The following is a 27,591-nucleotide window of genomic DNA, read 5'->3' as shown; positions in this document are numbered from 1 at the left end:
GCTGGGTGTTCAAAGATAGAACTTTTAAACAAATATGTCTGCATTATTTGATTAAATTGACTCTGAAAATGCCTTGAGGTTACATTTATGTTTTATAACTTGAGTGCATTAATTTGAGTGAATGAATTACATTGAAGTAAACATTCTAAGCGGATATCCTTTGTAATGTCAAAGATTTGCCAGCAGGGAGCAGTATGCCCCTCCTTCGCTGTGCTGTGCACTGTCCGCCGCTAGGGAGAGCTGTTTCTCCGCAGCTCATCAGGGGCCTGATAATGACAGGATGGCGGAGGCAGGGGGACCGGAGTCCACTACGGCCCGGTGTCCGGACGAGTCATCGGACAGCGAGCCTGAACAGGAGCCCGGATCTCCACAGAAACTCATTCGGAAAGTATCCACGTCCGGTCAGATCCGCAGCAAGGTATGAGAGGGTTACACTTGGGGAGCTTATGGAGGGGTTTGGATGGTCATTGAGCGGAGTGGGCCCCACAAAGCCCCGAGCTGCTCCGCTATGACCGAAGGAACTCTTGGGAGCCAAACCCCCGGGAAAAAACGACACTTTTAGAATCTTCGCTCTGAAGAAGTTCTTTATAACGTTTTAATAAATGTATATGATCACAGGCTGGTTGCATAAAGACTGTTCTCTGATCCGTCCTCCAGAAAAGCTTCACTGGGTTTAGAATCTGTCCGCTACTGAAACTTGGATTCCTTCTTCTCTCATCCGTTATCCGCGGTCGCAGTCACCCGACTTAAAGACAAAAATAGACCGCTCTAAACAAAATCTGATCTATTTGCCCTTTTTAACTGATGCCGAATTAAAGAGTGGGTTTAATTCCGTCCCTTTGTTTAATCTTTTCCATCGACCGTTATCCGGGAATAAATTAAATTCCCAATCAGCACTTTGAACTAAAGCTTGATGAGAAAGTTACAATAACAAAGAATCCGACCTGATGACCATAATTTTAAATTAAACCGTATGAAAATGCGCTTCTATTTCTTTTCTCTAACCATTTAAAGATCCGGATTTAAGGGGTTTATTTTTCTACCGATGTGCTTGAACTTAAATTCGACGGATTTTGAATTGAGTTTGGTCTGGTTGTTCAGTTCCGGAATAGTTGACGAAACTGCTGGCTATTGGTGACTTATAAAGGTGCCGAATTAAATAATGGTTTTGTTTCAATTAGTTGACGTCTGTACATTTAAATTTAGTTGCAAGTTTAATTTTAGAGGTACATTTCAGTTTAGACCTAACAGCTTTTAACTGGAGTCTGGATAAAGCTAACGGAAACTTAGGCTGCTGGGCGAGTTTTTAATCATGCCGAATAGGAGTGGACGCGTTTTACATTTAATAGCGTTAGTGTTGTCATTAGAACGGAGATTAAAATTTGTAAATGAGTTAAAGAGAGTTAAAATACTAAGGATTTTTGGTGAAAATCAGTGTGTTTGTTTTTTCATCCGAGAAACTCGAGATATTTGTGTCATGACCTATTGATGTTCACTAAAGTATTTCACATGAGCTCAATAATCAATAAATAACTAAATTGGAGTTAAGTTTAATACGCCCCTATCAGCCTATTGCAGGGCGTAAATTAGAGATGAAGAATAAAAAATGAAAAGGTTAAAATTATATCCGATTAAAACACTAAGAAGGAGCATCAAAAACTGATGTGGGCTGAGGCCTGAGGGAGGCCTCTGAGTTCCCCCCCCCAGTGTTTCCACCCGGATGGTGGTGAGCTGTGAGACCGGGGGGAGGAGCTACATTCCAGGTAATGCTAGCGGCGAGTTTTCTTGTTAATTACTTGCCTGATAAACCAGACTAAATGTGAGATTAAATGTGTAATTTAGTCTGGCCCCGATGAACGAGACATTGTAAGATTGTTGAGAACAACCCGTTGTATCAAACTATGTCTGTGCCTATTGGCCAACGCTCTGACCAATGAGCGCAACTGACTGTGACGTAGTAAGCGCGACAGAAAGATGGTGGGGCAGTGTAAACAAACAGCCTGTCGGTAAAACGGCGAATACGTCCTTCTTAAAAATGTATAAGCGTAGAGCATCTTCCTGCTCACGTTTCAATGAAAACCCCAAGTCTAATCCTTTCAAAACTGATTCCAAAGCTGAGTCAAATGAGAACTGTTCAATAGTTGTTCCCATTTTCCTTGTTGTGTTTCCTCCATTGTCGCGCAGCTTTGGCGCCACGCCCTGAAAACCCCGCCCGCTTTGCATCCAAAAATTCAAGACACATCTCTGCCTTGTGATTGGCCCGCCAGTTCTAGGGCCTGGGGCATTGATAGAGGCCAGACCACTGGCGGGAGGGGCTAGTTTACTAGGGTAGTTAATTCCAACTGTAGTGAACAAAAAAAGGCCTTTCTCGGCAAATCATTGATAAATCTGAGCAGCTGTTACTTATTATCGGATTATTTATCGCTTTTACCTGTTGCTGTGTTCATGGATGTTTAAAAAAATGTCGAGTGATCACATCTCCTTTTCAAAGTTGTTTAAAATAATCTTATTTTTAGTTAAGTTAAAAATAAACAGAAAAAAAGGTAGAAGAGTTGTTTATTGTGTAAAATTCAACTATCTCTTTTCCGTTCAGCTTACTTTCTCTTAACCATGTAAGAGATTTAAGGAATAAAGTAAAAATATAAAGAGCTGGAACATAAAGATGACTGTGTTTCAGCAGCTGGTTCCTCATATTCCTCCTGTAATAAATCTGTGAGTTCCTATGGGCCCTGAAGGCAGCGGTGGTTGGGTTCAGGGGGTTTGAATGGAGTCAGGTTTCTATTTAAAGCTGCATTTTTTTCCCCCCGGTTGGAGTTAAGCACATGGAGAGAGATTCATGGGAATAACAAGGAACGTCTCAGTGGTTTTATCCACAGCCCTCGCTTTGAATGTTCCTCCTAGAAGTGCGTCATAAACATCAAAGTAAACTGAGCTTTAACCCCTCACAGTGAACCTCGTTGTCTACAGCAACAAACCCTCAGAGAGAGAGAGAAAAAAAAGCAACTTGACTCAAAACAGCTCCCTTTGTTCCATTGTGTCAGGAGACAGTGACGCGGCTCCTGCTGAAACAAGCTAATCCAGCCTCTTTACATCAGGTTTTTGACAAATCTAAAAATATGCACAAAGGTGTCAGAGTGGCATCCTATTAACATATCCTAGGAACTGCAGCCTTTAAAGTTTGCTGGATGGAGGGATTTCTAGGTGAGATGTTTCAGCGAGGATGAATGGATTGTCTCTGATGACTAAAACAGGTCAAATAAGGAGCCCAATCCTACGATCTCAGTAAGACTCAGAGCAAACATTTATTCACTAATTTTCTTCAAACACTTTAATTTCCTCTAAAATGTAAACTCTGATTCAGTCCCAGTTTCCTAGACATCGATTTTGCAAAACTGTAAAGGAATCATTTCAAAATCAATTAAATCGATTTTTTTACCCAGTCCTAAACATGAGGGTGAAAAAGAGCGGGGATCCAGGTGGAAAAAGGGTCCCAGCGTCCTTGTGCACCTCGCTCTTCTAGCTGGTCCAGCTTCACGAGTCGTTTCCGCAAAGCGGTCATACAAACAAAACAAGCCGGTAAGGTACCAAACAGGAAATACGCATAACGTAGAGCAGAAATCGATTTGACCAATCAGAGGCCTCCTGTCTGCGGCACTGTCTGCGGTCACCTGTAATTTAGGAGAGGTGTAGAAGAGTGTCTGTGGAAGGGGCGGGGGCATAGCTGTGTTCATTGCGACACACACAGACGACCTGGTTTCTGAGTATAAATCAGCCGTAAGTCTCTAATATTTTGTAGGTGTTTTACAGGTCCAAGATCAGAGCTCTAAGGGACTCCACATGAACATTTTCCTACGGTACCACATTCAGATGATGATCTAAAAGACTAATTTTACCCAAGCCAAGCTGTTCAAAAGAGGATTGTTGGTTATTGATTATTTAAGGGGCGGAGTAACTAATCACAGCATTATTTTAAGGTAGTAGCATTAGGTAGCATTAGCTCACCTTCACATAAGCTTGTCGTATCCTTTGGTCTCCTCTCTGTATCCTGTACACACTTAGTTGTCTTCATAGCTGCCATCATCTGAGTCTGATAACAGCTAAAATAAATCAAACTGTTCAAATGAGCCAACCTGTTCAGACCTAAATCAATCATCTCTATTTATTTTATTTATAAATATTTTTGTTTGAGTTTTTATGCCACAATTGGCTCGTTTTTTCGAAACGGTAGACTGACAGAAAAGGGGGTATGAGAGAGGGGGAGAGACATGCGGCAAAAAGGACCACAGGTTGGATTCGAAACCTGAGTCGGCTGCGTCAAGGACTAAAGGCTGATTTATACTTCGAAACTAGGTCGTCTGCTGCACCTCTCCCAAATTGTAGGTGGCTGCAGACAGGAGGCCGGCTTTTTTTGTTTTTATGACCGCAATTGTGAAAAACAACTCGTGAAGTTTGACCAGCTAGAAGTGCGAGGTGCACAAGAACGCTGGGACCCTTTTTCCACCTGGATCCCTGCTCTTTTCGCCTTAATGTCCCTTCATTGTCGTATAAACTCACCCCCACTTCCTCTCCACCTCGGCCGTATCTAGACCCACGGCGTATAGCGCAGGCCACGCTGAAAATTAAGCATAAATTTTAAAAAAATGTCTCCTTCAAGCTCACTGCGACACACTGCTGCAGGATTATAACCAGCCCTTAAGGCCTCCGTACATGGGTCGTGCGCACTAATAGCTGCACCACCTGCAGATACCCAATCGCCTTTATTAACCCCTAACTGGTGCACTTTTTGTTAATAGATCAGGTAGAAATGGTAAAGGAGCCTAAGGTGGGGATGATTTACATTTAGAAGAAATGGTGAGAGACAGAATAAAACATCCCAGATTCCAGCTACGTATAAAGCTGGTTATGGTTCTCTAATCAACATCAATCATTACCAGTCCAGTAATAAATCATGGTTAAAGATTATGTGGGTCTGAGTGGATTCATCAGAATAAAGCTGAGTAGGACGCTGCACTTTATTCTGTCCTGGAGGAGAGAACACCTTTGATGTTAATTTTCTTTAAAACAATTCACTACAAATTTAACATTGGTCCCAAGATCTGAACGTCATAAAAAAGGAAAAGGTCATTATTTGACCAAAGCAAGCTCTGTGCCCTGCGGCACTCCAGAAGTAACTCTCCTGTACAGATTGCCTTTAAAAAGGGATTGCTGTTGAATCTGATGATGTTATTGATGATGTCAACGATGATGTCTTACAGACCGTTTTGAAGGAAGGGACGCTTATGAAACAGACCAGCTCCTTTCAGCGCTGGAAGAGACGATACTTCAAGCTAAGAGGAAGGACTCTGTACTACGCTCAGACCAGTAAGGTGAGAGAAACAGTGCGCGGAGACCCAAGTTTGTTCAGGAACAATCTGATTGGTTAGCGATAAATAGGCTTTAATCTGCCCTCATGTCTCTCCAGTCGATCATCTTTGACGAGGTGGACCTGACGGACGCCAGCGTGGCCGAATCCAGCACCAAGAACGTCAACAACAGCTTCACTGTGAGTCCAGTCTCAGTCACTGACAGATGCTTCCACCACAAAAAGTAGTCCCAGCAGCATCGGTCTGCTGTGGGAAGAGCACAGACTGAACTCTGCCAAAGATGCTCTCTGAGAGGAGATGCGTCACTCTGCATGATTAGCACTAGCTGAGAATCAGGAAAAGCTTTATTGTCAACTGATGATTCACACATAGGAGGGATGAAGTGTCACCAGTCAGTCAAACTACATGAATAAATGTTTAGTTATGGTTACACTCAGCTGATTATTCAAAACCTGGTTGATTCATCAATTAAAATGAAATGTAGATGTTTTTAGAATAACTCAAATACTATTAATCACGCGTTAAGATTAAATAACCAAAACGTTTTTTTTATTGTTTTTTTTTAACTATTCATTTTAAAAAACTAATACATCAATAGAACATCTAGAGTAGTGCAAAGTAAAAGTAATAATTTAGCAATTGTTAGTACCGTATTTTCACGACCATAAGGCGCACCGTACTAAAAGGCGCAGTCTCAGTTATGTGTGCCATTTCAGTATTTAACACACACATAAGGCGCACCGGACTACAGGGCGCGTTTTTTATATACAGGTACATGTCCTCTACTACCTTTAAATACCTCTACTGCGTATTTAAAAATAGAGCGGGGGAAAAACTGAGTATGACTGTGCTTTATTCGTGTATTTATTACAAAGTATTAATCAAACCTGGGAGCTGGCTGTGAGACAGACACATCGCTCTGATGACAGAGCGCTGTGATCACTCCTCTGAAACAGGTCATTGACGCATAAATTTACTTAAAATGCAGAAATCTGCTGGCAGAATATGTTCGCTTTAATTATCCTGGCGCCTGCCTCCTCGTGGCCGGCCAGAGGCTGCTGTTGAATGGATTCCTACTGTCAGCGCACCGCTGGTATGTGGGGGTCTGAGCGCAGGATGATAATCTCGATGAACTGACTGCAAACATTAAAGGAATAGTACACCCAAAACATGATTAGCCTTCATTTTCTACTCACCCCAATGCTGAACAACACTCTGGAGTTCTTTTTTGATATCTCAAATGCATCTGGAGATCTGGGAGGCTTCTTGCTGTCTGCTGACATTCAAATAATGGAGGTCTATTGTGCCCGAGGCAGAAAGGTCCATAAAAGTCCACAAAAAACGTGTCAATATTCCTCCATACTGCTCGTCCAATGTATTCCAAGTGTCCTGAGTGGGTAGCGTCCATAATTTACTCGAAACAAAGTCATTTAGAATGTTTTTAGAGCATAAACAGTAGTCTATAGGATTTCCTAAAAGCGCGTTCACGAGTCTACGGAAGCCGGCAGACCAAACCAGATGAAAGTGCGCATTCAGCGTCTGCTCTGCCGATAATGCAAGCGTAGAAGAAGAAATGTGCTGTTTACCTGTGCAAAGAAAGAAACAACGAAAGAAAAATGTCTGAGGACTTCAGTGTTGAGGAAGAGCATGAGTTCTTTGCCGAGCTGAATGCGCACTTTCATCTGGTTTGGTCTGCCGTGGTTTCCGTAGACTCAAGCGCGTCAGATGCTTAAACGCACCCGACGCGCTGCGCCCGCTGCTCAAAACGCGCTGCGGGACCTTTTGCTGCGCCTATACGTGCGTCAACCATTGACTTTGCATGTAAACTCGCTGCTTCTGCTGCGCCTGCTGCGTCCTGTTTACACCGATGTCGAGTGGTTGAATTGTGGTCTTTATTTATAATAATGGGCAGAAGGGAGGGAGATATGCAGCAAAGGTTGGACATCTGTAACTCCAACTAACCTTTTGCACCGCCTCAAACATCATCTATGTTTGAAATGCAAATCATAAAATCATAAATATCTTCAGAAATTTATTTTTACTTCCATATTTTATCTTTTCTTTTTCTTTTTCTTTTTCCAAAACAAAAAACAAATTCTTTCAGCCCTTGCTTGACTACGAGGTATGATCACTTCCAGTAGAACCAACTGGCAGCAGAGGAACTGTTTGCTGCAGCACCAGACTGATACCTGCCTCCAGTCTGAGTCCAGACCCGCTTCATTGATATCACATAGACCCAGCTTCAGAGCTGCACACTCTGACCCTGGATCAGGTCTTCCTGAAGCCTGCTGGAAGATATTTCTCTTCCTGTCATGAGGCTGCAGACGGTTAGCGGCTTGGTTAGACGGTGTATGTTCGTGTGGCAGATCATGTGACGGGGTGTATTTATAGCTACAGGATGTGTGGCCCAGTAAACTGTGTGTGTTTGTCAGACGTCAGACAGGAAGTGGGCAAGAGCTGTTGAAGGGAGCAGGGAGGGGAGAAACAGTAGGAGAGTCAAAGAGCAGAGAGTCTCAGTCCAGGATCGGGACTGTCTGCTGGACCTTCTGGATGTTCTGGAGTCGGTAAGCTCGCTAATTAGTCCTTCTTGATGATAAACTCCACCTCATGGTTTACTGTGTCTTGTGCCCTGTTGAGTTTTAGTGCTTTCTTCTCTCTGACTCCAGGATCAGAGCTCTCCCTCTTAATTTGTGAAATGAAATATTTAACATTCGCAGCGTTTTAATGTTTTTTTGATTCAAACGGATGGGTCAGGATTGGTGGTTCCTGAACTGTATCCCCTGGAAGCGAGAGTTTGAGTTCCTCAGAGTGCATCAGGATCTCCGTGGTCCATCTGGTAGATTTGGCCGCTGCCTGATCGGTTAGTTTAACGAGCTAGATGCTGGTTTCTGTGTTTGTGCTGCAGCTGCTCCATGGAAAATCCACCCAGAACCTCAGAGCAAACTTTATTTTTATTCAGCAAATATCACAGCTAAACAACCATGAAAACTTCAAAAACACAGAAGATTAAAAACTGCCCAAATGTAACATCATACAGCGGATATTTAAAGCCGGGGATTCCCTTTTGTCTTAAAATGTGTCTTTGGAACCATTAGCAGACTTTTGCTAGAAGATCTAAACTGTGAAAAGATGACAGGGGAGGGATCTAAAATATGAACTGATGTTTTAAATTGATTGTAAAATGTTTTGGTTGCGACTGTAAAGAGATCCAAACTGCAGAAATGTGGCGTCTCTTTCTTGTCTTACAGCAGAATTTTGATTGATCTTTTCTATTCTAACAGACATGGCGGTTCTAGAAAGGGGCCATTAGGGGCCAATGCTCCTCTAGAACCGGTCCTGGCTCCTGTACTAAAGACGTAATACAAAATATCAAATAAAATATTTCTTATGAATAAATGTTCTGAGATAGACACCATCACTGAAAGCTCCCTTTGAACTTTTTCTTATTTTTAGCTTCTTATTTTATATATATATTTATATTTTATATATTCTTACTCTTTATTATAATATCAGCAATGATTTAAAAAGAAAGGTGTTGCAATTTTAGCTTCAGTCTTATCGAGATAGGATCCCTGTTTTAGAGCTCCACTCATTACAGTTTTCTGGCCGTTTAGCATCAACATTCATCTTTGATGTTTCAAACTTATTTAACATAAAAAAAAAAGACAATATTTATAAAAAATAAAACCTGTTTCTAAATAATGGTCTCAAATATAAATGGCATGTTTAGAGCAGGGGTCACCAATTAAAGTGGTCCAAACAAAGGAAATCATCAACCAGTAAAGGTCCGGAGACATTTTTTATCTATAATATGTTACTTTTAAACAGAATTTAACACTGAAATAGAATGAGGTTTTTCATGCATCCATTTTATACATTGAATTGAAATTTAAAAAAAAAATATCTAAAAAAAATAGAAAATTTTTCCATTTTAAAATCTAAAGTGTTTTTTGAAGTAGAGAACAAAAATAGTAAAGTTTGATATATAGACAATATCCTGACTCTCATCTTTTATAAAACACCTAAACTGACCATTTGTTTTTGTTTTGTTTCTTTTTTGTGGCTTAATGAGAGCAGTGGGCTTTAGGCTCCAAGGCTTTAACCTGGGTTCGAATGGAGACAAAGCCATTATCAAGCCATTCCAGGCTGATTCGTGAGCTTATATATTCCCAAAAACTAAGACCGTTTGTTTAAATGATTAGATGATAACTATTGGTACATCAACATACCAGGAAGCAGATTTCTCTTCTCGATCAAAATATTTATTTTATACTAAGAGGCTTAAAAGTTTAATCAAATCCAGTCAAAACGCCCAAGAGCTCCTCTCACAACTTCAAAAGAAACTTCTCATCTCAGGAATGGATGAAAAGATGCTGAGTTTGGACGCAGAGAACAAACATAGTTCATAAAAACCACGTATGATCCTAATTATCCCTGTTAAAAAAATCCACAATAAAACAAAATATTTGGGCAGAAACTGAACATATGGATGAGGAGGAGGATTTTTTTAATATCTCATATTAAATTAAACGTTCTTTCCATATGTTTTTCTCCTATGAATTTAATAATAATAAAGCGCATTATCTCCCTGAGCTCCAAGGAAGTTGGAGCAAAGCAACACGGGAGGAACAGCGGAGGCTGTAGGATTTGCTTTGCCCAGGAGGTCTGGAGCGCAGCGGGGCGGGGCCGGGTGGTGATGGAGGATGTGGGATTAGACACTGTCGTCAGGCAACACGCTGTAATTTATCAATGTTTTAAATCAGGAGACAAAAAAATAAAAAAGTACAAAGGACACTAAAGGTTGGTTTGACAGTAGAAGAAGTCTTATCAAAATCTACCTGCCAGTGTTTTTACTGATCTTCCATTTAATGCAACATAAACAGTTTATCAAGATATTCATTAGGCCTAAAAGAACATTGCAGGCCAAGAAGTGATTACGCACATTAGAAACTGAAAGGAAAGATTGAAAAGAAATAGAATTGGACCCAGAACAGAGCCCTGAGGTTCCCCACAATGCAAGTTCTTAAGAGTTTAACTTGATCTGCTTTGCAGAACCTCCAAAATGTTCTGCGAAAAAGACAGATGTTAATCTATTCTAATAGATTGACGACATCTGGAGGGCTGTTAATAAGATACTGTGACCTCCAGCGTCAAAGGCAGAGGATGCAGGATCCAGAGAAACCATTATAGAGAATGTTCCAGAATCAACCGACATAAAAAAAAATTGGAGCAGTGGTTTCTGAGGACTGGACCTGGAGGGGGAAATCCCTATTAGTTTCTCAGGAAAGTATTTGGGATTTTTGAGATTAGCCTAAATTATTAAACCTGTGTCGGATTCAGAGTTCATTATTGTATAATGCCTCAACAAAAACATAGTTGAAAAATGTAAAGTTTTTAAACAACACAACCGGGAGGAGGAAGTTTTCTTTTTATCAAATAGAAATGAAATGTCATTTTTTACTGGATCAAACACATCCACAGACCCAGAAACAAAAAGTTATAACACTTCAGTGAAGAACCACATTCCTTTGACTTTATGGACTATCATTAGAAAATCCAGAAAGTCATCACTACTTTAGAAGTCACAGTACTGAAGGGATCACAGAGGAAACTATAAGTTTTAATGTATTTGAGAAATATTCCAGTTTTTATCAATTCATTTAAACAGAACCAAGATTCCCCGATTCTGAACCAACAAAGCTCCATTGAAGTGGATTTTCCACAGTCTTATATAATGTCTTTTACATTGCGTTTATCCATAGAGATGGTTTTTATGGTGTAAAAGCAGTTTTCAGTGGCCCGGCTATGAGAACGATTATCAGAACTCAGTGTAGCATCATCCACATCGGGCCACTCCCCTGGCAAAAATGGATCAAAGAAATCAAATGTCTTTCTTTTGGGTTCCAAAAAAAGAAAATTAAAAACAATCCACTGGACTTAGCTTCCAAGTTTGAAGACGTTTGGCTTCCCAGCCAAGAATTGAAAAAGCTTCTTGGATGGGAAGCAAAACGTCTTCACGCTTGGAAACTACGTCCAGTGGATTGTTTTAATTTTATTTTTTTGGAATCACAATGACCTGGATGACTGAGAATCTTTACCAGCGTTTCTTTAGGGTTCTTCATTAAGCTGATGCTTGGTCAAAAGAAATGTCCACTCGTACTCAAATGAAGAACATGATGGACAACCCAGAGCATCCTCTTAAGAAGACAAACAACAACATTGTGTTCAGTCATTGGCTTCCCGTCATATGGGGCAAGACAGACCACTACAGGAGATCCTTCCAGCCAACAGCTATTAACATCAACAACAAATAGTTTAAAAAGAAACCCTCTGACAGTTACAGCAGGAATTCATTTCCCATTGGGATCAATGAAGTATATTTTAAATTCTATAAACCTGTTCAGAAAAAAGGATTAGTTGGCGATGGAGTGAGCGTCGGTCAAAGCGATCCAAAGCCGAGGTGACAGGCAAACATCTGATTGCGTTGCTTCGTATCAGGCCTGAGGAATCGATCGAGTATAAAATCCAGAAGCAGAAGTCCCATCAATCCAGTTTTCTAAGCATGCTTGTGGTTAAGACGTGGGCCCATGTTGCCAGCAAAGAGAAGCCAGGGAGGGATCAGGTAACATAAGCGGTGCTTATTTTAACCTGGGTCATAGGTTCAAGTGATGAAGGACCTATATTGTGGAAAAATCCTGTGGTGCCATGACCCGTCTTTGACTTAGAGCATTCCACAGCAGATTCAGTTTGTCCATGTTTGGAACTGAAATGTTGGTAGGAAAAATATTTCACCCTTAGATCTGGAAATGATATTAGGCCACATTAACGTCAGAGATCTATTGGACAGATTCCTAAAAAATGAATCAGAACATCACTAAACTGAAGCCAGCAAATGATTTAAAAACAGCTGATTAAGGAAAATCCAAAAGGGGAAAAGATTTTCTTTCTGGATAAAACAAACGCATGACGGTCTGTGAGCTGGAAGAGCAGATTCTCCTTTCTACTGATGCTATTTCTGTCTCTGTGGGAACAGAGGCTTCATTGTTGAACATCTGACAGGAAGTGGATGTCTACGTCACTCGTGTTGGCCTCCACTCCAGCTCGCTAACCAGAAGAAAACAGCCACAACTGGCCAGAAAACTGAGACAGGAAACATTTTCTTTGGAAGCAGCGTGACTCTGTGGATAATTCTGATCTTCAGATTACAGAAGGTCAGAGTGTCCCTAAAGGCAGCATGGAGTCTGTCAAGTGGCCTCTGACGTTGTAATAAAATAGATGATTCTGTTGGTGTTTGTTGAAAACTGGAAAAAACAAGAATTTTAGTTTCCAGCTTTCAGGAAAGACGCGGAGACAGGAAAACAGAACAGCCATTTCTGGTTGAGTTTAAAGGGGTCATAGAATGGAAAACCGAGTTTACATTGTCATAGATGAATAACGATAGTTCAGTGAGTGAAATGGACGTATAGAGAAGTTCAAACCCCATCAACACCTCCTTTCTCTGCAAATCTTAAAGTTCTAAACTTCCAGCATAAAACGGGCGAATCCAAACAAAGCACCGAATTGACGTCAATTCGGGGATGTTGCCTTATTTGGTTCTCGCCTGTACTTTTGTCACACCCTGGGGGGGCAGGTATGAAGTGTCCACTGCTGGGCTGCTGACTGGACCGGACCTCAGCAGAGAGCCATGAGCCGCCCCTCCTGAGCCTGAGGAAAGGGCTGGTGGCCGGTAAGGCAGACAGGGGGGGGGGGGGGGGGGGGGGGGGGGCTACAGCCACCGGGTCAGGTTCGGTCGCTCCGTCCCCCGCTGGCTCCCTGTCCACCAGGGTTCCCTGACCAGCCCCGGAGCTCACTGCTCGGTTCTGCTGCACTGTAGTCGACCAAAATCCCGGAAGATTTTGAAATTTCCCTCAGACTTTTTTAGGTATGAAAAGTAGGACATGTCCGGGAAAAAGAGGACATCTGGTCACCCTACCATATCAACAATTTGATGTTTCAGTGAGTGAGTGCTTGTTGCTATGATGCGTCTTTGCTCAGCAGCTTCGCTTGTTGTAAACCAACCAATCAGCGCACAGCTCGTCTAAATATTGAGGAGCATACCATAAAAGAAAGAAAACCTGTTGTTTTATTCTAGGCCTTTTAACCAAGCTTGCATTAGGGCTCATAGAACAACAAATATGCCATTTTCAGCCCAACCAATGTTACACACCCTATTCAGAGACCTTAAGGACCAGCACCAAACACCCTATAGAATCATTCTATGAGCCCTTTAACAGTTACAAATTGAACAAGGTCCCAGCGTTGTTGTATAGGTGCTTAATGTGCTCCTCTTGAAGTCGTCATTAGCTTTTTAACAACAAGTCAATTGATATTGATTCATTGATTAAATGATGACATTTTCAGTCACATCACTGTCAAATGAAAACATGAATCCACATCTTTAGGAGACGCATGTTTCTAAATCACAGTGCATGAAACTATATTGAACTGGTGATCTGGTATTATTACTATTTTTCTTGTAATTAGATTAAGGGCCTTTTTAATACCTGCAAAAGTTTAGCACTAAACCGGTCAAAAGATATTGAAGCTGTTTGTGAGTGAGTTCATATCATTACATAATTGTCATAGAGGGGAAGATCCTGCCAAATCTATTCATCAAATCAAATGGAAATTGTATCGTGACAGACTAGGATTTCACCACCAGGCATAATGTGGCCTTAAAGGCAAAGTCTGGTAAGAAAGGAATAATCAATGGATCATTACAGTATCTATACCTAAAACTAATATGTTTGCAGTGATTTAATGAATTTAGCTTTAATCAGTAAAAAAAATTTGAACAATAATTTTCGTTGCGAATCTGGGAGCGGCTAGTTTTGCCCAAATATAGTAACACTTCACTCCTGCCATCTTCCGGCAGTGACGTCACGGTGTGGTAAGACATTCTCCCCGCTTTACAAGCTAAATCAATGGGAACTGCTAGACACATTTCCAATTAACAACAATTATTTAAGATTTCCAGAGGCTTTAATCATTGAAATTCACCAGAGCTATAGTTAAACTGACAATGCACATGTGCATGGCAGTCTGATGTTGAAATACATCAGGTAAAAGTGAAAAAGATTAGTAATTTCACCTTTTCAATTCCTGATCCTCCACGGACGGGTTCATCGTTGGATTGCCAACTTGAAGAGGAAGGATTTACCATCGAACTTCTGGCCAGAGAAAAACACGTAATATGTAGCCAACATTTGGAAGCAGATTTTTTTTAAATATGACTTGGATAATAGCGTTAAACACCAGATACAGCACTGGGACTTAATCAACAGCCGATACCATACCGTGACATCACAAACCTTTAGATGGCAGTATTGTTCTTTGACAAACATGGATGCCTCCAGTAAAGGACATTCAATTGAAAACTACTCTTAATTAAAAACACTTATTTTTATTGAACAGTATGTAATAATTTCATATTTAAAGTACTTTCAGAAGTTTGAATTCTGAATATGACCGGACTTCTCCTTTAACATGATCATAATAAGAGACAAATTAGCTCCTGACAAGCACCTAACTAGATCCTAGCAAAGTGTTTCTAAAGGTTGACTTGATGCTTTATTGAGGTATAAATAGTGCCTCATTTAAGGTCTTGATGATGTTTAATGTTAAGGTCTAAATGCTGGCTTATTAATGTTTTATTAAGGTCTTAAAGGAATAGTACACCCAAAACATGATTAGCCTTCATTTTCTGTTCACGAGTCTACGGAAACCACGGCAGACCAAACCAGACGAAAGTGCGCATTCAGCTCGGCAAAGAACTCATGCTCTTCCTCAACACTGAAGTCCTCAGACATTTTTCTTTCGTTGTTTCTTTCTTTGCACAGGCAAACGGCACATTTCTTCTTCTACGCTTGCATTATCGGCAGAGCAGACGCTGAATGTGCACTTTCATCTGGTTTGGTCTGCCGCGGTTTCCGTAGCGTCGTGAACTCTAATGCGCGCGCTTTTAGGAAATCCTATACACTACTGTTTATGCTCTAAAAACATTCTAAATGACTTCGTTTCGAGTAAATTATGGACGCTACCCACTCAGGACACTTGGAATACATTGGACGAGCAGTATGGAGGAATATTGACACGTTTTTTGTGGACTTTTATGGACCTTTCTGCCTCGGGCGCCATAGACCTCCATTATTTGAATGTCAGCAGACAGCAAGAAGCCTCCCAGATCTCCAGATGCATTTGAGATATCAAAAAAGTACTCCAGAGTGTTGTTCAGCATGGGGGTGAGTAGAAAATGAAGGCTAATCATGTTTTGGGTGTACAATTCCTTTAATAATATCTGTTGAAGTCTCATTAAGGTCTTGATGTGTCGTTGAGGTTTTGGTGATCATCTTTAGGGCTAAACTTTGTCCTGTTGGGGTCTTAATAATGTCCTTTTGTGCTTTTGAGCTCTAAATGATCCTGTTGATGTATTAATGTCTAATTGAGGTCTAAATGATGTCTTGTTAAAGTCTTAATGAGGTAATGAGGACAAAAAAAGAGCTGAATATAGAATCTGACCAGAGTCGGAGCATTTCTTCTGTCACCATCATTTCTGGGGTAATCATTTTCCAGTTTTTCTTACTTTTAAATGATCTTTGATCCCCACGTGTGCTTCAGGTGATCAACAAACTAGGTGCTAGTAAAGTATTTTGCAAGATGACTTAATGAAGCCTTATTGGGGTTTATGTATGAGGTTTTGTTAAGATAAAGAGGACAGACGTAAGCTGAATGTAGAATGTGAACAAGCTCAGAATATTCCGTCTCTGACATCATCTCCAAAGCAACCGTTTACCAGTTGGTTTCTTCCTCTTAAGTGACCTTTGACCCCATACCTGTGCTCCAGGTGATCACCCCCTGCAGACGCCTCATTCTGTGTGCTGACAACAGGAAGGAGATGGAGGAATGGATGGCAGCGCTGCGCAGCGTCCAGAACAGACAGAACTATGAGGTCAGGCTTGTTTACCCACCAGCAAACAACAGCTGTGCCCTAGTTTGTTCAGCTCACCGTGTCTCCGTCTCCCAGTCCACGCAGTACAGCATGGATCACTTCAGCGGGATGCACAACTGGTACGCCTGCTCCCACGCCAGACCCACATACTGCAACGTGTGTAGAGAGGCTCTGTCAGGAGTCACATCCCACGGCCTGTCCTGTGAAGGTAGGCGAACGTTACCACACACCAATACTCCACAGCTGATCAGAATGGCCTCTCTCTGATTTCTGTTTTCTGCTGCAGTGTGTAAGTTTAAGGCTCATAAGCGCTGCGCGGTCCGAGCCACCAACAACTGTAAGTGGACAACTCTGGCTTCTATCGGGAAGGACATCATCGAGGATGAGAACGGGGTGAGACACCTGACCTACACCTGAGACCTCCGTCACATTTAGCTTCAGCCTCACCTGTCCTCACCCTGTCTCCTCTCCAGGTGTCCATGCCTCATCAGTGGCTGGAGGGGAATCTTCCCGTCTCAGCTAAGTGTAGCGTCTGTGATAAGACGTGCGGCAGCGTCCTCCGGCTGCAGGACTGGAGGTGTCTGTGGTGTAAAGCCATGGTGAGACACAGACTAAAACATGCACCTGATCAGGTGTGCTGATAACAGACACCTGATCTTTGCTTTTGTCTTATGCATCTCTGTCTCCTTGAACCCCAGTCGGCCTCAGCAGATGGCCGCTCACTCTGAGTCTAGTTCTGCTAGAGTTTCTTCCTGTTAAAAGGGAGTTTTCCTCTCCACAGTCGCTACAAGCATGAATGTCTCAGCTGTGCTTTGTCTTCAGGTTCACTCAGGCTGCAAGGAGCAGTTGTCGTCCAAGTGTCCTCTGGGTCAGTGTAAAGTGTCCGTCATTCCTCCAACGGCACTCAACAGCATCGATTCAGATGGTGAGGAATGCCCTGCTGCCCTCCAGTGGTGAAAGATAGACACTGCATACGAAAACAAAAAGCAAAAAAAAAAACCATTCCTCCTCTACCTGTGTGTGTAACCAGGGTTCTGGAAGGCGTCCTGTCCTCCGTCCTGCACCAGTCCTCTGCTGGTTTTTGTAAACTCGAAAAGTGGAGACAATCAGGGCGTGAAGTTCCTGCGCCGTTTCAAACAGCTGCTGAACCCGGCGCAGGTGTTTGACCTGATGAACGGAGGACCTCACCTGGGGTGAGATGCACACAATGACGGCATGTTTCGTACAGAATATGTGAGCTGAAACCATAAACCTGCTTTTTTGTTAGTCTGCGACTTTTCCAGAAGTTTGACACGTTCCGGATCCTGGTTTGTGGAGGAGACGGCAGCGTCGGGTGGGTTCTTTCTGAGATCGATGCCCTGACGCTTCACAAACAGGTACCAAATGTAAGGTTATCTGAGAAGCTGCCTAACGAGGCCCGGCGTGTTTCCTGAGCATCACAGAATCTAAAACAGGGTCTCCGTGTTTCAGTGTCAGCTGGGCGTTCTTCCTCTCGGAACCGGGAACGACCTGGCTCGGGTTCTGGGCTGGGGCTCGGCCTGCGACGACGACACGCAGCTTCCTCAGATACTGGAGAAACTAGAGAGAGCTAGCACCAAGATGCTGGACAGGTGAGGCGTGTGACGTCAGACAGCCGTCTTTTCTGGTTCCGGCGAAACCAGGAAAACTCATGTGTCCTTCTGACCCTTCAGATGGAGCATAATGGTCTATGAGACAAAGTTTCCACGGCAACACTCCGCCTCCACTGTCACAGAGGACTGCAGTGATGACTCTGAGGTACCGTGATGTCTTTTCCTACTAACAATTATGACCACTGCATTCTACCACAGTGGCAGAGTGAACAGGCTGGTACGAATGTTTCTTCCTCTGATGCAGGTCCAGCAGATTCTAACCTATGAGGACTCGGTCGCTGCTCACCTCACAAAGATCCTGACCTCAGACCAGCATTCAGTCGTCATCTCCTCAGCCAAGTACGACCGTCTCTCTGTTGTACATCCCATAGCCGCATTGAGCTCTGATGCTGTTGTGTAATCGACTAAGTTTGTGTTTGGACCCAGAGTTCTGTGCGAGACCGTGAAGGACTTTGTGGCCCGTGTTGGTAAAGCGTATGAGAAGAACACGGAGAATTCAGAGGAGTCTGAGGCCATGGCCAAGAAGGTAAAGCTCTTAGTTTTTATAAGATGGTTCCTTCACTAGGGTTGGGGTTTAAGCTGGAGCAATTCTGCTTCCGATTCCTTTTCCTTGTTCCAATTTCAGTTCCTATCAAATCTCGATTCTGATTTCTTTTAAGAAGAATCATAAAATTTTACATGTTATAAATAAGCTGATTAACCAGGGCTGGCTAGTATCAAAGCTATGAAGTCTAATATAAATCTTCTGAATATTCTTTTCACAGAGATACATTTTCACTTTTTGTTTAAAAAGTAATTAACACACATATCCAGTGTCTGATACTGGAGGCACTTATGTCATATATGTCGTATAAGACTATTTAATTATTTTATTACCCAGGTTCTGACTGCGTTGCTAAACTAACTATTTAAGCAGGAGGAAAAAGCATCGCAGCAGAAGGTTTATATCCTCAGCTCCACTCAGACATTGAATTGGAGATTTTTTAGTTTTATGGACAGAAAATTGGTGCAATTTCGTTCTCCCGTCTTTCAGTTCATTAGTTTTATCATATGAAACAGATTCCAAATGAACTAAAATAAATGAATGAGGAACTTAGACTTAAAATGGTTCAAAAGTTCGACAGATCTAAGTTGGAGTGCTTTAAATTCTATTCCGAACTGGTAGGAACTGGTAGGCTGAAACGATTAATCAGATAATAATCGATGATTAAAATAATAATCAACTAATTTAGTATTAGATTAATGGTAAAGGAGCTCAAAGACTCTAAAACATGCCTTTAGCTGACAGAGCAACCCACTTAGAGCAGTAATTCTACCAAAATAAATAATAATAATATATATATACATATATATAAATATTTTGCATATAAGATAGGAAAATATTTTTTGTCTGCCGATATGCTCTATCCAGAACTCCTCCAGTGGAGAAGTTTGGGTTTCACTCGGTTTATTTTTGTAAAAAGTCCTCTTTAAGGAAATTTTGGCTATCCGATTAATAATCGATTCATCTAAAAAATAATCTACAGATTAATCGATTTGTAAAATAAGATAGTTGCAGCCCTAGAAGGAAACGAGGCGTGTATTTTTTAAGACGTAAAGTAAGACGAGGAAAGTATATAAAAGGCGCCACTTTCCCTGCAGAAGGTGCTGTTCTGACACACTCCTGTAGATTCTTCTTCGCTGATCTTAGGCAGCTTCTATTTCCGCACCGGAAATAGAGTATTAGTGCCAAGCTAGAGATTTTTTTTATCTTTTTTATTTTGAGAATAAAGTTGTAACATTACGATAATAAAGTCATAATATTATGAGAATAAAGTCATCGTACAACAACCCATTTCAGAAAAAAAGCTTCGAGCTCCGACCAACATGTGACGGCCGACCAGCTCCACCAATCAGCAACCTGAGTCCACTTTGATCTACTGCCCAATTTGATGCTGGTGCTAAAATAGTTCTTTATTTGTCAAACCATAGCCAAAGTATAACTTCACATGATGTTTCATCATTCCTTATTTTAGGAAGAAAGTGCTTCTTGTAAGAGTTGTCATAAAATATAACTTGTTTCTCGTAATTTTAGGACTTTATTCTAATAATATTACGTCTTTATTCTAGTAATATTATTACTTTATTCTCATATTCTCAAACGACTTTATTATCGTAATTTTACGACTTTTCTCGTTGTGACTTTTTTTCTCGTAGTTTTACAACTTTATACTCATAATTTTACAACTTTTTTCTTGGAATTTTATGACTATGCTCGTGACTTTTTTCTGGTTATATTATGACTTTATTCTCGTAATTTTATGACTTTGTTCTCGAAATAGAATTTAAAAAAAATCTCTAGCCTGGCCCTGATACTCCGTCGTAGAAATCAGATGAGCCATGGTTGCTGGTTATCTTTGTAGAGGTTTCTATCATGATGTCTCATTTCGTGCTGCAGTGCGGCATTCTGAAGGAGAAACTCGACTCACTGCTGAAGACTCTGAACGAGGAGTCTCAGGCCTCATCGCTGCTCCCTCCCGCTCCTCCGCCTACCATCGCTGAGGAACAGGAGGAGCTGGAGGTGGCCGGTCTGCCTCCTCCGCTTCATCCCGCCCCTCCTTCGCACCCCACCTGTTCGCCGCGTACAACACCCCCTCCATCCACAGCAGCCGCTATTTTCAAACCTCGGGAGCAGCTGATGTTGAGAGCCAACAGCCTGAAGAAGGCGATCCGACAAATTATCGAGCACACGGAGAAAGGTGGGTCACCTGCTGGGGGAGGACAGTTCATCCTGCTAGTTCGGGTTACTGAGTGGGTTTTTATGTTACAGCTGTGGACGAGCAGAACGCTCAGACCCAGCAGCCGCAGCACATGTTCTCCGTGGGTCCGGCTGAGCAGCAGGTGGGTCTGGTGGAAGAAGAGGATGAGGAAGAGTGTGACGAGGATAAGACGTCCCTGCAGTCGTCTTTTAGTGCCAAGCTGCGTAGCAGCCGCAGAGGTGAGGGGCGGGTCCTCTGGACAGGTGAGGCTCGGCCTGGACACGGCTGCTCACCTGTTCCTCTCTCCATTCACAGTCAGCAAGACGCCGTGTGAAAAACTGATCCAAAAAGCCATCCTGCCACTGGGGAGCTCCGCTTCACTTCCTGCCCACACAGGATGCAGAGACAACATGCCAATGCTTAATACAAAGATCTTGTATCCAGGTAAGATGCCCTCTCCATCTGTGTTTCACCGGTTGGACTTCCTGTGAGCTTTCAGAGCTGTTTGTGTTTCAGGCTCTCTGACGAGCAGCTCGGTCATCAGTCGGCTGCTGGTCAACGCCGACCCGTTCAGCTGCGACGCCGACAACATGTAAATCCGCCGACTGTACGCACGCTTACCTTTAACGCTGAACAGGCGTGTAACACAGCAGTGTTTGTGTTTCAGGGACTGCTACACAGAGAAGTGCGTCATGAACAACTACTTTGGCATCGGGCTGGATGCTAAGATCACCCTGGACTTTAACAACAAAAGAGACGAGCACCCAGAAAAATGCAGGTACAACATAGAAAAACTAAAGTTTTGTCCAAATAAGTTTTGGAAAAACCACATCGTTTCAGATTTGTGCGAAAACATAACTGTTAGTTGGACTTAAAGCTGATTTTTACTTAGAAACCAGGTTGACTGTGTGTGTTGCAGTGAACGCAAATGTGCCCCCGCCCCTTCCGCAGACAGTCTGGCGCACCTCTCCAAAGTTGTAGGTGACCGCAAACAGCCTCTGATTGGTCAAATTTACATCCGCTCTACATTATTTCCTGTTTGGTACCTTACCGGCTTGTTTTGTTTGTATGACCGCCATTGTGGAAAACGACTCATGAAGTTGGACCAGCTAGAAGAGGGAGGTGCGCAAGAACGCTGGGACCTTTTTTCCACCTGGATCTCTTTTTCGCCCTCATGTTCCTCCATTGTTGCACAAACTTGCCCCCACTTCCTCACCGCCTCGGCCGTATCTAGACCCACAGCTAGTCCCTCTTGTGGCGTGGAATAACATAGCGCAGACCACGCTTCAATATTGGGCATAAATCAAAAACATCTGCTACAAGCTCAATCCTACACACTGCTGCAGGGAGTATAACCTGCTCTTTAGTTGTTGAATTTACAAATAAGTCAGATTCCATTACCTAAATAGTGGAAGTTCATTGAAAGTTTTTGGATTTAAGCTTTTTAAGGCCCAGATCCAGCCTTCATTTCTCCCTATTTTCCCTCCCTTGGTGCATACCTTGCTGTCAGATTTGATCTTGGTCTTGGTTTCTGGAATGTAAATTCTCTTTCTAGGCATCTTGACTCTGACTTTCACTCAATCAGGCAGGAAAAAGTTCTTAAACTCAAAGGTTTGAAACACCATCGCATTGACATTGAAGAGAAAACTGCAGAACCCAGTTTGGTTCCTGTGGATCTTTGCCTCCAGCACTGACAGGTTTAAGGCTCTCAGCCCCAATATGATCCCAAACAGTTGTTGGCTACAAAAAGTGTCTAAACATATAAACAGGAAGTTCTCTGTGCTGTCTGTTGGTAATAAAAAAATATGTAGTTATAGTTTGATTAATAACCAGCATCTGGTTTTTATAAATATTTTAAGTCAAGAATAGTATCCAGCTTTTTTGACACGGTGTTGGTTCTGTAATGCTATGGGTCAGAATTTCCTGAATTTGTTTAAACAAATAATTTTTAGCTTCTTTATCTCTGTTACATCCTGACCCGCAGAGCTGAGTCAGAAACTTCCATATGCCTGATTCTGTCTGCTCAGGAGCCGTACCAAGAACCTGATGTGGTACGGTGTGTTGGGAACCAAAGAGCTGCTGCACAGAACCTACAAGAACCTGGAACAGAGAGTCCTGCTGGAAGTAAGGAGCAGAACCACGGTAAAACACTGAGGCTTTGATAAGATGCGGGTGTCACTCAGTGTGTTCTCTGTGTTTGCTGCAGTGTGACGGGCGGTCCATCCCCCTCCCCAGTCTGCAAGGAATCGCCGTGCTCAACATCCCAAGTTACGCAGGAGGAACCAACTTCTGGGGCGGAACCAAGGAGGACGATGTAAGAAGTCATCCCTGTGTTTCTCTGTCCCTTTCTGCTCTGATTGGTCAGTAAGGTGAATGGCTGTTTTTCTGGACTAGATGAGGTCACCGGAGTTGGAATTTTCTGGCCACTCGCAGAAACGCTGCTGAATCAGGCCATGTTGTAGATTCATGTTGCTGACGTCTATGATGATTCACTGGGTTCTCCTGCTTCTGCAGGTCAAATGGCGTCTTTTATCGGTACCTGTACAGCAGGAGCTCCCATCCTCAGGGTCCACATTCCTGCAGGTTTCAGATATCACCTAAAATTATTGGACGGTCTTTAACATGTCACTGCAGGGCAACTGAGGCATTAAATTAAACCCGAACTTCTATCTCGACTACTTATACTAGTATACTATAGGTCAGCAGTGTCTGATGCAGCATGAGGAACACATCTAAATTCCTTCTCCAGGGCTCTTTCCGAATAGTGCAAATTGGTAAAGACTCTTTGGCCAAAGCAGAGGTGAGACCTCCTGGAATTCTTGTTGCCCGCTAAGATCCATACGATTACCCACAATCCTTTGCATGATATGACATAGAGACACAGCCCACCACACAGAGTTTGACAACAATACATTACTTCTTGACATGAATTCCAGTGTAACCATTCATTTGTTTGTCTGTTAAATAATGACGTCTGTAAGGACGAAGTCTGGATTGAGCACGGCAGTCTGGAGCTCCTTTCCTACCCTGGATAATGTTCTAACTGTTGGCCCTGCGAAAGGGGAAATAATAGAAGCGAGGAAAAGGATGTAGGAGCTAGAATATGAGGTATACAGATGGACCCTCAGGCCACAAATCACTCGGGAACCGGTTTGGCAAACTCTCATGGGCCCGCAAGTGGGTAGATGGTGGAGTGACACAGCACTGCTCTTCCTGGCGCATATGTTTTACAATCAGCTACATTCTCTTCTCTAGCACACTAGTATGGACCTTCTTAGAGAGGCTGAAAAGTGTAGTGAAAGTCCTCTGAGCAGTGATTTCGCTGTGTCTGTCTCTCAGACCTTCACTGCGCCATCATTCGATGATAAGATCCTGGAGGTGGTTGCCGTGTTCGGCAGCATGCAGATGGCCGTATCAAGAGTCATCAACCTGCAGCACCACCGCATTGCCCAGGTACCCGTCTCCCTGTCTGTTCCACTTTCTGTCTGCTACCCAAAATATCTGTCTACCTGTCCTACTTGGTCTTCCCACCTCTCTGCCTTTCCCCTGGTTCTTATCCATGCATTGTTTTGCCCTCTCGGCCTCTCGCCTTGTCTTCATGTCCCTCCATCTTCCTGTCCCTTGTCTCTAACTGTTTCTTCCTTCCTCAGTGTCGAACAGTGAAGATCACCATCCTTGGGGACGAAGGTGTTCCAGTCCAGGTGGACGGGGAGGCCTGGATTCAACCTCCCGGATACATTCAGATCATACACAAGAACCGGACCCAGACCTTGACCAGAGACCGGGTCAGTCCCTCTGCTGGCTTCTGTTCCGATCCAGGCTGAGCAGTGGTTAACAGTCTATCACTTACAGGCCTTTGAGAACACCCTGAAGTCCTGGGAGGACAAACAGAAATGTGAGTTCCCTCAGCCCCAGCCCTCCCTGCCCCCCCAGCCAGAGAACGTCTCTGAGGAGGAGGCCTTGCTGGTCAGTGAGTTTGGCCGGGCAGCTGGAGCCCTCATCCACAGGTACATACTTCTTCTGCTGGTGATCCATTACTTCCTGCTTCTGTACGGACTCTCATGCTGTCTCTGGTTCCCAGTATCCGGGAGGTGGCCCAGTTCCATCACAGCATGGAACAGGAACTGGCTCACGCTGTTAACGCCAGCTCCAAAGCCATGGATGTGGTCTACGCTAAGAGCTCCGAGGTATGTCCCTCTATGGTTTCCTGCTTCCTCGTTTGGAGCACTCATCGTGTCACACAATAGTAGAACGGATCTGGTGACGTTCTGACTGATTAATCAGAAGCTTATGTTGGTTTTCAGGCTCTCAGCTGCAGCTCTGTGGTTAATATGGTCAGCGACGTCAAGGCTTTGCTCAGCGAGACCGAATTGCTCCTGGCTGGAAAGATGTCCATGGTAATTATTTTGGTGCTGTTCTGGTGTTTGGCTGTAGGTGTCTGGTTCCCCTCTACTCTAAGAGATGACAGTGGTTCTGTCTGTGTGTGTGCAGCAGTTGGACCCTCCTCAGCAGGACCAGCTAAATGCAGCTCTGGGTTCTGTGGCTCAGGAGCTCCGTCGGCTATCTGATGTCCCCTGGTTGTGTCCCGTCATCGACCCATCGGACCCGGAGGTAGGACCTCCTCCCTCCTCTGGGGCCTTGATTCCGTCTTTAGAAAGGACATAACAATAGAGCAGAAGGGGTTCTGTTTCCGTTAGGCTGAGTCAGACTTTGGTTCTTTCTCTGTTCAGGGTCTTCTGGTGGATTTCTCCAAACGGAGTCAAAGTGGAAAATTTCGTCTCGTCTCAAAGTTCAAGAAGGACAAAAACAACAAGAACAAAGAGATGTGCGCCACCCTGTCCCTGCCAGGTGAGCTCTTGACCTCTTCTGCTGCTTTATTCTGTCTTGGAACTGCGTCCACACATTTTCTGTATCACAGAATCGCAGCTTAAAGGTGTCTCTCCTTCTCTCTCACTGTTTGGGGCTTCTCTTTCTGTCTGAACCACTTTCTGTGGGTGTCTCAGTTCACCAGTGGGGGACCGAGGAAGTGGGGGCTTGGTTGGACTTCCTCTGTCTTTCTGAGTATAAGGACATTTTTACTGGTCATGATGTCCGTGGAGCTGAGCTGATCCACCTGGAGAGGAGGGACCTGAAGGTAGGGACAACGAGGTGTTTGGGTGATGTTGGATGGATGTCGGCCAAATGTCTGGATATCGGAAGCATGCTTTGATATCAGACGGATGTCTTGATGTCGGACGGATGTCGGACGGATGCTTTGATATCGGACGGATGTCTGGATGTCGGACGGATGTCTTGATGTCGAGTGGATGTCTTGATGTCGGACTGATGTCTTGATTTCGGACTGATGTCTTGATGTCGGACGGATGTCCGGATGTCGGATGGATGCTTTGATATCGGATGGATGTTTGGATGTCGGACGGATGTCTTGATGTTGGGCTGATGTCCGGATGTCGGAAGCATGCTTTGATATCAGACGGATGTCTTGATGTCGGACGGATGTCTTGATGTCGGACGGATGTCCGGATATGTCGGACGGATGTCCGGATGTCGGACGGATGCTTTGATATCGGACGGATGTCTGGATGTCGAGCGGATGTCTTGATGTCGAGCGGATGTCTTGATGTCGGACTGATGTCTTGATTTCGGACTGATGTCTTGATGTCGGACGGATGTCTGGATGTCGGACGGATGCTTTGATATCGGACGGATGTCTGGATGTATGCAGATGTCATGATGTCGGGCGGATGTCTTGATATCAGACATGGGATGATCTGCAGACTGAACGTAGCTTCTGTCTCACCGACTGTCCACATCCTCTGTAGGACCTTGGAGTGACGAAGGTCGGCCACATGAAGAGGATCCTACAGGCCATCAAGGAGCTTACGAGGAACAGCAGCGCCAGCGAGGCCTAACTACCTCCAGGTTGGTTCTGATGATCCGGTTAGACCCAGTCAGGTCCTGGTCCTACTCTAAGCGTTTTGTTTTTTTCGTCTTGCGTAGGAACTGCTGCCTGCTGTCCTTCTACCTCTGCTGCCTTTCTCCACCGCCCAGAAACCAGGCCCAAAACCCCAGGTCTAGAACCGGTGCTCAGCAAAATGGAAACCAGCATTTCACAGGAACCAGCCGGTTCTCCCCGAAAGAAAAGGACCAATCAAATGATCCACTAGTGCCTTTACATTCCAACCAGAACCAACCGGCCCAACTCAGAGCCTGCAGCCGGCCCGGTTCTCAGTGAAAAATCTCCAGATCAGAACCATCTAATCTATTCTAATCAGATCAATCTGTTCCATCTCTGACCATCTCCTTAGAATCAGTTTCTGAACAGTCAGAAGCTGTTTTTTCTTCTGAGTGCTAAAGACTGTCAACTGATCCGGTTCTGATCCGCTTTGCTGGGCTGTAATTCCTTGGTTGAATCCTTAAGTAATCCTGAAGAACATGAACTCCTTGTGTTGCGTTCAGGTTCTGATGGATTTCTGAACGAGCTGCTCACAGGTTTACTATCTGAAGTAAATAAAACTCCTGAAAGTGTGTTTGGAGACCAAACAGAACCACAGACTGGGTCTGAACTCTGTTTATATTTTCTTATGAACGACTTTTAGATGGTGGAGATTTTTCACAGACTGAACCAGAACCCTGACCGGGTTCTAGCTGGGCCAGGCCAGCTGCAGCTCTATGAGCCAAATTCTGGACTGGAGTGAGCTGGAACCAAACCACGGTGATGCTCCATTATCACTCGGATCCCGCTCTGGTTTACCCTCTACGGAACATCGTAACCCAGCTGATTCTTTAGAACCTCCTTCCGTTTCATCTTTTGGACCAGGATCCAGCAGAACCCTTTAAACAAGAGCTCGGAGACGAAAAACCAAACCTTT

General features: G+C 43.5%; 1 protein-coding gene across 4 annotated transcripts; it reads left to right on the top strand.

Moving 5' to 3' along the window:
• The first annotated feature begins 246 nt into the window (after positions 1 to 246).
• Positions 247 to 27,566, top strand: LOC119791593 (diacylglycerol kinase delta-like). 4 transcript variants are annotated; one of them, XM_038297778.1, is made up of 31 exons: positions 248 to 418; positions 5,256 to 5,366; positions 5,462 to 5,542; positions 16,246 to 16,350; positions 16,426 to 16,558; positions 16,637 to 16,743; positions 16,824 to 16,949; positions 17,173 to 17,275; positions 17,381 to 17,543; positions 17,618 to 17,726; positions 17,821 to 17,960; positions 18,042 to 18,126; positions 18,226 to 18,320; positions 18,408 to 18,507; positions 20,419 to 20,719; positions 20,791 to 20,958; positions 21,035 to 21,163; positions 21,236 to 21,311; positions 21,387 to 21,497; positions 22,747 to 22,843; positions 22,926 to 23,033; positions 24,059 to 24,172; positions 24,370 to 24,504; positions 24,572 to 24,726; positions 24,801 to 24,906; positions 25,024 to 25,116; positions 25,211 to 25,330; positions 25,450 to 25,567; positions 25,723 to 25,853; positions 26,542 to 26,641; positions 26,720 to 27,566. In XM_038297778.1, exons 1-30 carry the CDS (start codon positions 281 to 283, stop codon positions 26,629 to 26,631), a joined length of 3,648 nt encoding a protein of 1,215 aa, XP_038153706.1. In that variant the 5' UTR covers positions 248 to 280; the 3' UTR covers positions 26,632 to 26,641; positions 26,720 to 27,566. The 4 variants fall into 4 exon arrangements, with proteins under 4 accessions (XP_038153709.1, XP_038153705.1, XP_038153706.1 ...); XM_038297781.1 differs by having other exon boundaries at positions 247 to 418; positions 16,246 to 16,558; XM_038297777.1 differs by having other exon boundaries at positions 247 to 418; positions 16,246 to 16,558; positions 17,618 to 17,735.
• The last annotated feature ends 25 nt before the right edge of the window (positions 27,567 to 27,591 follow it).

Source organism: Cyprinodon tularosa, unplaced genomic scaffold, assembly GCF_016077235.1.
Source record: "Cyprinodon tularosa strain WSP-4 unplaced genomic scaffold, ASM1607723v1 ctg397, whole genome shotgun sequence".
NCBI classification, from domain to species: Eukaryota; Metazoa; Chordata; class Actinopteri; order Cyprinodontiformes; family Cyprinodontidae; genus Cyprinodon; species Cyprinodon tularosa.
This window is presented reverse-complemented; position numbering and strand designations above follow the sequence as displayed.